The 12,701-nt window shown below is 37.7% G+C and overlaps 2 protein-coding genes across 2 annotated transcripts in view; one reads left to right on the plus strand and one right to left on the minus strand.

Moving 5' to 3' along the window:
- LOC134663473 (E3 ubiquitin-protein ligase TRIM9) overlaps positions 1 to 12,701 on the minus strand; it is a 287,295-nt gene that overhangs the window by 188,533 nt on the left and 86,061 nt on the right. The gene's annotated exons all lie outside the window — the stretch shown is intronic.
- Positions 407 to 12,701, plus strand: part of LOC134663490 (diencephalon/mesencephalon homeobox protein 1-A-like) — a 51,063-nt gene continuing 38,768 nt past the window's right edge. Inside the window, exons 1-2 of the mRNA XM_063519864.1 lie at positions 407 to 883; positions 8,024 to 8,265. Coding sequence (XP_063375934.1) covers positions 637 to 883; positions 8,024 to 8,265 — 489 coding nt within the window. The 5' untranslated portion in view covers positions 407 to 636. The remainder of the gene's footprint in view (positions 884 to 8,023; positions 8,266 to 12,701) is intronic.

Below are 12,701 nucleotides of genomic sequence, written 5' to 3' on the forward strand. Positions count from 1 at the left end.
CCAATCCATAAAGTTAATACATTTACCCTAACATCCTTCTCATCTCAATTATAACGGATAGAAATATTAAGGCACAAGCGAAATAAGCGTGAGCAAATTACAGATTTAATAACGCATACTTCTAACTTACGTATAAGCAGAGTTATAGAATCAATGTTGTTATTTGAAATAACGTTTCGGGAGCGTCGTATTGTCACATCCATTAAGCCGGGGCAGGGCGGAGCCTGGCCACGCCCCGCGCCCGCCCCGGGCCGCGCGCCGGCACCCACTCCCGGCTCCACGCCGCCGCCGCGCGACAACTTACTAAAACGATTTACTCGCAATCGCATCTCGCCCCGCGCGTCCTATCATCTCCTAAAAAATAACCTACTTGGTGAACATGATAAACAACGTGAACCCTTTTTGAAAATTTGTATCAAATACCAATGACCGAATTATTGATAGATTGGTGCTTTAGTAGAAAATTTTTACTAATTGGTTAATAAGAGTTGTTGTTATTTCGGACTATGTTGAGAAGAAGTAGACTGTGATGTCGTGCGAAGGTGAGCGTGGGTGTGAATCCCGGTGGAGAGTGCGTGTATCGGTGCAGCGGTGAACGTCGCGACGGTGGCGACGGGCAGCGCGCGCGAGCGCGAGATGGGCGGCGGCGGCGGCGCGGGCGGCGGCTGGGCGCGCGAGGCGCCCGCGCTGCTGAGCACGGCCCTGCTGCTGGGCGGCGCGCTGCCGGAGCGCCCGCCGGCGCCGCTCTTCACCATCGACAGCATCCTGGCGCCGCGCCCGCCGCCCGCGATCCCGCCGCTGCAGCTGCACCATCTCGCCCACACCACGTTCCACAGAGCGCACGATCTCTTTGGTACGTCTGCAAAGATGTTGTTCATGAACGGTGAGCTTGAAGAATACATTTATAGTCTGCTTCTGACAAATTACGTTCCATAGGATATGAATATAAATTATTCATCTAGCAAATATTAGATGATGGGTGACATACGTAGTAGGTAATTTTATGTATGTAAATATACTTACAAGCTATTAAGTAAATAGGTATACCTATAATATAGCTATTAGGTAAAGCAACCAAAGTACATACCAAGAATATGTAGAAAATATCTTCTTCAATTTGACAAAATTTACGAAAGTAGGAAATATTTAAAAAAAAGTTACTTTGTTGGAATCGCGAGGAATTATTTAGGTATAATAAAATTAAATCCGCGACTGCTTAGGGTAAAGGCACCAGTGCTCAGCCATGCAATAGTAGTCAGCCTTTCTTGCCTGACTTAATTGAAAAATACCTTAATTTTAAACGAATACTATACGATGATCCAAAAAAAAATTTAAAGTAGACACCACCTTCTGACATGAAAGGTTATGAGATATGCGCCATTTTTTTGGAATGTCACATGGTATTTTGATAAAGGGGCCCACTGATTAACAGTCCGCCGGACGTTTTTGGCCTGTCAGTTAGAACAAAAATTTGACAGTTCCGAACAACTGACCGGCCGATATCGTCCGGCGGACTGTTAGTCAGTGGTCGGCTTAAGACGTTAGTAGCCAAATTGTGATTTATTTTTAAAAGAATATGGACTGCTTCACCTAATTAATACCCAAACTATCTGAAAAACGTAAAAAATTAATGTTAATCCGTATGGAAGTAACATTTTTATGGCGGCTGACTATTGGAAACTACTTTTTTGTACAAACTCCAATATTCAGCCTCCCCTGGCTGACTACTGGGTTTGAAGCAGTAATTTTAAAAAGGTCGTAAACCCAGAAGTCAGCCGGGGGAGGCTGACCATAGGATTTATATTTGTTATTATTTTCAAATGAAGTGTAAGTCGTTAAATCAAGCCCCTTTAAAAAATTACGTTATTATGAATTTATTTGATTGAAATGCATTAAATACCCAGCTGACCACTGGACAATAAGCTCGCTCTACTCGAACCCACTAATCAGCCATTAGAATGGGATGGCTGGCCACTGGGTTCCTCAAGGCTGTGTATACAGGGGGCTGATAACTGGCAAAAAGGCCCTTTTATTATATTTAATTAAATATGTCCAAAAGTTATATTCAATTAAGTTTTATTCTTTACAAAAATTAAACTTTATTAAATTCTTGAACTGAAAAAACATTGATAATACCTATTGGTCCATAAGTGTGCAAATTATACGATCTTGAACATAGAAATTTTGTTATAAGGCTGACTAGTGACTACTGGTGCTTTTACCCTACATAATAATATTTTTGAAATGGTCTCTTCAATATAGCTTTAATTATAACAAGTCCCCTTTTTGCATTTGCCTACACTTACTTACCACAATATGATATAACTACCACAATTCTGACGAATTCAATGACATTTTATATGTCAAAAACCGTCCAGCCTTTTAGGCTACAGGGCCTATGAAATGGACATATATGTAAGTACATACCCACATATACTCGAAAAACATTACCTTATGCAGTTGGGTAATAAGGACTTAAATTCTACACAGATCCTTCGTTACTAAATATTTTGCATGATGGTTTTATGAAACGGAACCCTCCTTATGCGATGACCGACATGTGTGTGTGAGTTATTTTATTAAAAATCCTTTGACAAGGAACCCAATTCAGATTTAACAATTTGTTATGGTTGTGATCTTATTTTGATACGACATTGACGATCGCTCACGCTGATTGGTGCATGCGAAATGAAGTGAAAATTGTGCGTGAGATGCTCGCCAATCACTAAGACGATCGTCAAGATCGTATCAAAACCAGTTTGAACCCATAACAAATTGTTAAATTAGAATTGACTTGATTAGAGGTTTCCTATTAAGGAAACTTCCTTGTATTAAGTTAATACTTTCCTGTACTTGTCCACAGGACTCTAATCGGGTTGTCCGGGACACTTGCCTTAGGGCCTGCTTACATAATTGAGCAATTCTCAAAAAGTTTGTACATTTCGATCACATCTTAGATTTCTATAAAAATTGGTATGCTGGTAAAGTACGTGAAGCTGAACAACTTCTATCACATTTCCCAAAATGTCCCAGAAAATTTTTAAGTTAAGCAACGTCGGGAGTGGTCAGTACTTGGATGGGTGACCGTTTTTTTTTTGCTTTTTTTTTGCATTATGGTACGGAACCCTTCGTGCGCGAGTCCGACTCGCACTTGCCCGGTTTTTTTGTTACCAGATTTCCTTACACATTTGGTAACAAAAAAGGAAGGTTTCTTAGAAACTTTCTGGGACATTTTGGGAAATGTGATGTGATGGAAGTTGTTCAGCTTCATGTAGGATGTAGGATTAGTCTTTAGTATGAGTTAATACATTTGCTACTAAACACAAGTACCATCGCCGACACTGTTAACTGTACATCGGTACTATACCTTATGCCTTTTGTAATAAGGTCCACCGATATATTAATTATATATATATTTTGTAATAAATTAGGAGTGTTGCTGTTTGTACTATCTCAGACGATCGATATTCGGAATGTCATTGATATGTCATAGTTTCAATTGTTTGGTAGATTTAAACAACGTTATTACCAAAGAATATAATACTCACTAGGAGAAGAACGATAACTCCATACAAAAAAATGTCCCCTTCAAAAGTTCGTTTATACTACTAGCGCTCGGTAGGATACCATTGTAATTAGAATTGACAACCCGTTTAGCCTAGCGCCCCTAGCGGGTATTGGCAGTAATCCAGTTCAGGAAGCTAATGGTCCTGGGTTCGAATCCCGGAGAGGGAATTTCTTTTTGTATTATTTTATTTTTTGTTGGGGTCAGGTTTTTAAGAGCCCATCAACGTGCACACTAGCGCCACAGCTGAATACATTAAACTAATTTTTATGTTACTGGATTCGTCAACCTTCCCGTTCAAAACTAAAGCGGCCGTTTTTGTTTTGAGCTCATAGATTGACGAATCCAGCAACATAAAAACTAGTTTGATGTATTCAAAAGGTACTTAAATACACAATACAGTCAGTAGCGGCCACTTTTTTAAATATCTGTAAAATTTAAATTTAACTTAAATAATCACGATTATTTATTTTAGCAGTGGTGCTAGTGTGCACGTTGTTGGGCTCTTAAATTAGCATATCACAAATAAATAAAGAAATACGTTATAAGCAGGGGTCGTACAAAAAGTGCGGATGACGTCAAACCACTTATAGGATGATTTCAAATAGTATTTTTGATTTTCATAAACAATTATCACTTATCATTTATCAACCTCTTTATTAAACGATATCGCCACTTGAAATGAGTAAGTACGTTTTTGACTGACACATTGTCAATCAGATGAACAATAAATTGACTTCGTTATTGTTTAGCTATTGTATCTTCACGATTATATTTTGCTAAAATTTATATTTACTAATGTATAAGAAAACGCTCTAAAATGTCATCTTTACTCGAATATTGTGGCAATTTTCCGTTTTTGGAGGTACGTGACACGGAAGTTTAAATACAAACTCAAACATCATCCTGTGTGCAAGATTACGTCATTTTTACGTCATCCGCACTTTTTGTCCGACCCCTGGTTATAAGATAATGATTAGGTACTATATTTAAAAATTCGTCAAATATAAAAGGTTACAAAAAGTTACGTATTATTAAGATATAAATATTTTCATTCCTATTAGGATTAGTGTATATATGTTAGGAGCAATACATATGAATACATACATTGATATGGCAAATGGTTACAAGTTGTTATTACATCTATCCGGTTATCGGACATTTCTGCTCCACAGCTCCACGCAGCGTTCTTGGTCACCGGAAAACTAGTCTGTATATGCAGCAGATACGTGCCCTTTGAGCTTTTTCCAAGAAATCATATCACGGGCCAGGATTATTATTATCTCACGCTCAAGCCATGATTCACTTTCTAAAACAAAATGGTCACAAATTAAACAATATAATCTAACTTCCTAATAACTAACGTCGCTAATTCCTAAGGTCTAAATTTACCAGCTTACTCGTAAACAATGAGAGGTTTTAGATTATAATTTCGGACGCGATATAGCGTCCGCGGGACTGACGGGGATAGCAAGATTAAATTATTATATTTGAATTTGGTAATTAGTACGCTCATTTTTATTTAAAGATTGATATATTTCTTACCTTGAAATTATCGCTGTTTCTGGTTTACTACAACGGTTTCCACACACACATTAGGGCTTTTCATAATCCGGATAAGAATTGTTGATGAAGTCGCCATTGCCGAATACATAATACAGCAAGGAAGGAAGAGCGACAACGGTTTAAATTTAACTAAGTCTGTGCGAAGACGCATTTAGATATATTGCTCGTACATATGAATAGTTTTTATTTTTAAATTAATAGGTAAATAAATATATTTCAAGTGAATAAATCGTTTTATATGCAAATTTATATTTTTGGCGTTAAATGACTTAAATGACAGCATTGACATTACGGACTTTTGTCTTGTCTATGTTCTTACCGGCCAGACTCAAATCAAGGCCTATCAAAGAGGCCTATTGACAAAGATTTTTTTTTTAATTTTATCAAGGAGGGTAGAGGCACGTCTACCCTTCATAGATTTTATGAACATAGACAAAGACAAACTGAAATAGATAATATAATTTACATATTTCGAAAAATAAATAATAATTTACATATGACTTTGACTACTTCATAAAATATTAATCAAAATATATTTGATAAAATAATTGGATTTGTTCCTAGAAATCGTATAAACAAAGCCAGTTCTAGCAATGTTGCTGTAGTAAAATATTTTTATGGTAATTACTGGCAATACAGCTCTAGAAACGGAGCACACATGTACAATTATGAAGGGTCACGTCATTCCAAGGAAGTCAATAGGCCTTGGTTATTACTTATTAATTACATTTTACGAAAAAAAAACTATGCCATTCAGTTTCCATATGGCCATACCCCGAAGTTAACAGAGTTTAAAAAAACACCCTGTATTAATATATAATTCATATTCGAATGAATAGAGTTAGACCAAGACAAGCCTGCAACGAATTTGATAGCACACACAGTGCAAGTGTTATCTATACGTCATAATTTCATAGAAGTTTGACGTTTAAAATAACACTTGCATTGCGTGTGCTATAAAATCGTTGCAGAATTGTCTTAGTCTAACTCTAGCCACCTAAATAATTTTTCATCACACTCGCTCAGTAAATGTGGAATTGCACGCAGGTTTAGCGGGAGTTATAGAAAAAGTTTTCCCTAGGGAGTTATGAAGTTTCTAGTGCCATAATTAACAGTTTTTTGTCTTTATACTTAATTTTTGTATCGCAAGTGTGATGAAAAACATTGTGTGTAACCAGTGTAACTCGGGGCGTAATAATATCGAGGCAAGCCGTCGCGATTTAACTTACTTCTCGTTTGCAATATTTATCTTACGCCCCATGTTGCACAATGTACTATTAATACAACATATTTGGATTAGTTTGCTATATATTTCTTGTACGAATTAACCGATTCGTTGCGTGTTCCATTTTCGAAAACTTTTGGCTACAGCCAAATGCGCGCGGAACAATCATTTCATGCACGGCAGACATGCAATGCGCCATAGAATATGATGACACTCCTCCCGTGTCATACGACTCATACGCCACACGTAAAAAACATTGATGACACGGCAGGCGTGTCATAAGCACCGAATCAGTTAATAGAAATAGGTACCTCAGAATAGCTTATCTTTTATAAATTGGTAATCGATACGTCTTTACACGCCGGCGGCCACAAAAGCTTTCAACTCCCGAGGAAATGCTAGTAATACCGTTACCAGCTGAATATTTATGCAAAAATATTCCATTTTTATTCGTAACAGTATTTTTAACGCTAAGGAGCGCCGGGGGAGAGCCCGGGGCTCCCGTCCGGGATATTCATGCATCGGCTGCCTCAGATACATGTTTAAGCTGATAGATAGTGACGCGGTAGGATTTTAAAAATGTACTCACCTTAAATCTTTATTGATTAGCACGGCGTGTGTTTGCTTTGAACTTTGAAGTTTTGCACTTGTAGACTTGATTTTTAATAAAGACCGAAGAGTAGGCAAGCTGCTTAATTGAATGAGGAATAATTCAAAATTTGGTTTGCATTTGGTACCTGCCTAACTAGCGGAAGATATATAATTTTGAGTTTCAAATATTACAGAGTCAGCAAAAACAGTAAAGGTCTAAAGTACTTAAAGACTGATTCACGCTAGAACGGTCCTGGTCTGGGCCGAGGCGTCTGACACTTCGTTTTTTATGATGGCTCATCACGCTGCATGTGATGCTTTCTCTAGAAAACGAAATGTCGAACGCCTCGACCCGGGCCCGGACCGTTCTAGTGTGAATCATCCTTTATGCTGCCATCTGCACACGACTTCGTCTACGTCAAACTCGTTAAGTACTTTCTAACTCCATTTTGAGGCCCTTAAATAAGATCGAATTTAAAAAAATCCTTTTTAGTGGAGCTCTACAACACATGAACACATCACAACACCTTATAAAACAAAAGTCCCCCGCCGCGTCTGTGTGTTTGTATGATCGCGATAAACTTAAAAACTACAGAATGGATTTTCATGCAGTTTTCACCTATCAACATCACTCTATTGATAGGTGAAAACAGCATGAAAATCACTATTCTTGAGGAAGGTTTAGGTGTATAATTTGTTAAGGTTTTGTGTAACCCGTGCGTAACCGGGGCGGGTCGCTAGTTAAGTATTTATGTTACAAATTTCAAAATTCTCCCTCTAACGATCTTATGTATATACTAGTCTCTGAATTTCTATCATCAGTATTCTTAGTATATATATATATATATATATATACATACTTACTTGACATGTAACGGAACTGTTTGCGTTTACCAATGTTGACAATCGGAATTTTGCACTTTCCGTCATGTCATTGCTAATCGAACTCAGAATCTGAGGTCATATACTGAAGTCAGCTTGTCGCCGAGGGGTGGTGAGCGACTATTCTGTAGATACTACTATTATTAAGTATGTCATATCATGTAATGTATGTCAATGTTGTTTCTGCGCAGGAGTGGGCAGCATGGGCGGCGGCGTGTCCGGCTCGGGCGGCTACGGGCTGTACGGCGGCTACGCGGCGGCGGCGCTGGCGGGGCTGGCGGGTCCGCCGCCGAAGCGCAAGCGCCGGCACCGCACCATCTTCACCGAGGAACAGCTGGAGCAGCTCGAGAGCACGTTCGACAAGACGCACTACCCCGATGTTGTGCTGCGCGAGCAGCTCGCGCTGCGTGTCGACTTGAAGGAGGAGAGGGTTGAGGTAATTATTAACAAATTTTTTTTCTTGCCGCCAAACGTCATATCAGGTGGCGAGTCAGGTAATAATTCAATCTCTTTCACTCTTGGTTAGTCTTAACAAGGATGAAAGAGATAGCATCATGTTATGATCTTGTCACCTGTTAGTTTTGCGTCAAGTATAGTGGATACTTTACTTTCTATTTTTGCAACTTTGCATGCGTGTACGGGTGCCGTTTCGTAGCGCGTCCCGGCTCGTGATGTGACGTATACTGAATGGTATATAGGTACTGTGTTTTGTTTATGAAAGGCTAATAATTTAATTTCTATGAATAGTTTATTTACTATAGGGTGAAATTTACGGGCTATTGTCTTATTTCTTTTTTTACCTATCCTATATATCTAATGAGTAAAATGTTACCAATATCATATTAATATCAGTTAATATGGATGGAATATAAACTAATCGGACGATTTGTACAATCATATGTAAAAATATGGGTGCATACCTATAACTTCTCAAAAAGATGTCCCATTATAGTTCTTAATTCGCTGCCCGCGCTGGCATACGAGCTATGGGGCATATTTTTGAGTATGATGTGTGCACCCATATTTTTACACTTCTTGACTGTACAATTCTATGATCAATGATGCCACTTATACATATATACGTAGACCTTGAAGTTGTCATATGAACTTAAGGGATTAAAAAAGTGGAATCATATTTAGTTTCACCTCGCTAGAACAACTTCGGTACCTAGTCACCAGGTGAGGGCAAATAAATATAAATAAGACAGGCAATAAGTATCTTTTGCTATACATTTATTTAATGTATTTCACAATTTCATGGTCTAATTCAAAATATAAGGACCTACCAACTCTACCAAATGTGACAACAATAAATCAAAGCGTGTAATACTTTTGATTTGTGGGATTTCACTGATTTCAATTGTAACAATGGCCGCGTAACAATAAACAAATTCCATAAGCTTTAGGATTACGGGAAAAGGAATAATTTTTCGTTGTTGGCATTGGATCAAATTAACTTGATTCGTGGTACTCAAAGAAGCGAAGTTTAAAAAACACTGCCTACTGAAGGCTGCTGGGCTAATTAGCGTAGAACTGCAAGACAACTAGTGAACAGTTGAGGGAAAAGGGAATTTATTTCAACATATCAATCAACATTACAATATCTTAAGAGCGTTTCTTTTATTTTTTGCCGATTTTATATATTGAGCCCTTTTTTGCCACTTTTGTGTTATTTCTACTCAGAATCACGAGCTCTTTCGATCCTAATGGAATAAAAAAATGTCCCAGAGTTTTTTCCTATTGTGTTACTATTTCCCGGTATAGGTAGGTACTTTGTATGGCGGTAACAAAAAGGAAAGTTTGAAAAATGTATGGAAATTTTAGGACACTTTTTTTCTCCTATAAGGATGAAAAGAGGTCATCCATTAATTACGTCACACGAATTTCTAGGTTTTTTGACCCCTCCCCCCCTCCTTGTCACACTTGGTCACATTTGGCAAACCCCTCCCCCCTAGTGTGACGTCACATTTTTTCTACGAAATCGCCAAATCGAATTAATTAAGTACCTAAGTATTATTCATATTTTATCAAAATATTTTTGACGATATAATTATTAGTAATTTTATAACCCAAAACTGCTTAGGAAAGAAAATTAAACGAATAAAAACGATTATCGTTTTAAAAACTTGTTATTTAAATGTACAGCGAAGAAAATAATTTAAATAAATTTTCGGTTACTGATGAAGTTAAAGTGACGTCACAAAGTTTGTGTCTCCCCCCTCCCCCATGTCACAATATGTCACATTTTCTTGACCCCCTCCCTCCCCCTAAACGTGTGATGTAATTAATGGATGACCCCAAAGGGCTCGCGATCTTGACTAGAAATAACACGTATTTAACGGTTCAATCTTCATGGGCGAGTCCGAATCGCACTTGGCCGATTTTTGTACAGAATTGACGAGACGCTAACTATAGATGGTCAAGCAAATCTTATCAGTAGAAAAAGGCGCGAAATTAAAATTTTCTATGAGACGCTATCCCTTCGCGCCTACATTTTTCAAATTTGCCGACTTTTTCTACTGACAAGATCTGCTTGACCAAGTATACAAGTCCGTGTTGGACAGTATATTTTTCATTTCTCATGCTCTGAAAGAGGGTCATTGTTGTGCTAAAAGGTGTGCAGAAAATGATATGTTTCTGCACTAGAGCATTGTCGGTTCCAAATAAGTACGATTTTTTTTTTACGATAAGCAATCGAAATTTGGGTATAATAGTTATTTTTAATACAGTTGCTCAAAAAGTGCTACTTTACGTAGCTGTTTAGCGTGCGGAAAGTTGGTTATCTCGAACTAGTGCTTTTTACTTTTCCAATTTTTTTAAATTTATACTTGTTCCAATTCACGACTACTTATTGATGAGTGTTAATATTAGTTTCCTTTAAACGTCGTAATCAGCATAAAAACCTACCGTTAATGTAAGAATACGAAAAATATTACATATTTCATATTTAATTACTTACCTCTTCATCATTATAACACGTTTATTTTTTAATATTCAATATTGAAAATTCCGTTCTTAATAAGTTGACTGAATGGAACGGAATAGCTGCCAAACGCCCATAGATATAATATACTTAAAGACGACGTCTAACCGAGCTGTCACTGTTACCACTTTTGTTTAGTGTACGATTAACAATGTTTTTCTTATTTTTTCGCAACTGTATTAAAAAACGTCGTTCAATACACGTGCGGAAATGTCATTCTTCACTCGTCCCGAGTCTTGCCACTCGCCTGCGGCTCGTGGCAAGATATCTCGGTACTCGTGATGTAATGACATACCTTCCGCACTAGCATCGAAATGTACTATTGTTTTACAAGGGGGCAAAGTTGTTGTTTAACCGCTCGTGCTAATATTGATACCCGAGCAAGCGAAAGATTCCAAAATTGAACCACGAGCGTAGCGAGTGGTTCGAAAAATGGAATCTTGAGCGTTGCGAGGGTTTCAAAGCACGAGGGTTAAACAAAATTTGCCCCCGAGTGAAACACGAAATTTTTCACCACACCAACCCGAAGCAAATATTAAATGTAAAATATCAAACAAAATCAAACCAAATCAAATCCAAATGAATGTTATTAAATATTTATCATCCAAAATCATCATTTAAAAGTAAATTCTACCAGCAAACATAAGAAAAATACTATAAAAATTTATACTTAGTAGTAGTTTTAAAAAACACATTCATTTTACTTTCCCCATATTCGAAATGAAAAGTAGTGTTTAACTCGGGTGAAAGGCATCATTTCATCTCTTGGTTAATCTACTAATATGTGACGTCCCACGGATAAAGGTACCTTAATTATGGTGGTTGGCGCCTACGCTCTTATTAACGTCGCTCCAATATTATTGCGGTGCTATGCGACGTAAGCGCCAGCCGCCATAATAAGGTACCTTTTGCCGTGGAACGTCACATATACTATTGCTCGTTTCTCTCGAAATCGTTAAAAGTTTCATAATAATTATTGATATCACAATTTTTTACATAATGACGCAGGGATCGGAAATTAGGATGCTTTTATACCTAATGTTTGGCCTCAGTACCTACGCCGCGGTGTTGTTGAGTAGTATGGAGGCGGATTCAATTTAATTTTGCTAATAAATTTACCGGGACTTCCCGGTATACCGGCAATTAGGATACATATACACATACGAATTAAAGTATTTAAATAACATATTTCAGCTGGTCCTTTTTCCAAAATATGTGGTATGCGGTATTTTTTTGTTACACCCTGTTTGTAGTTAAAACTATTTACCAAATTGTTGGTATGTTAACAAAATCGCTGAAAATAGTCATAAACTAAATATTTGGACAGTTCTCAGTATTTCGTGATGTTTTATACGATCCCGGAATCCCGGAACTTAAATAATTAAAATAATATTTATAAGAAGCCGACTCCATACTTGCTGAGCTTCTTCCGGGAATTTGCTAAGTTTAGGTATAAAAGCATCCGAATTTCCGATCACTAATAATGAGTTTCACGTGCCGCATTAGTAGATTAACATTCGTACGCTCAGTGTTGACTGTTGGTTTAGTAGTGTGTGAGGAGTTTAGTAGGGCGTAACGTTTATAAGTAGCGAAGGACCAGTGGGTCAACAGTGCTGACGTGACACTTTTCAAGTGCCAGTCTGTGGGTGGGCTCGCTGGGAAACCGTAAACAGCTATTTAACGGTAATTTTAATAACGTGAGGATTTATATTCATCCGTGTGTATACTGAAATATTTTCCATTATTAGCGCTCGCGCTAGACGGCGCGATTCGGGAAATGAATTAAAGATTAACTAGATACGTTATATAGTAAAGATATATATGTGACGTCCCACGGATAAAGGTACCTTATGGTGGTTGGCGCCTACGCTCTTATTAACGTCGCTCCA

This window comes from Cydia fagiglandana, chromosome 1, assembly GCF_963556715.1.
Source record: "Cydia fagiglandana chromosome 1, ilCydFagi1.1, whole genome shotgun sequence".
NCBI classification, from domain to species: domain Eukaryota; kingdom Metazoa; phylum Arthropoda; class Insecta; order Lepidoptera; family Tortricidae; genus Cydia; species Cydia fagiglandana.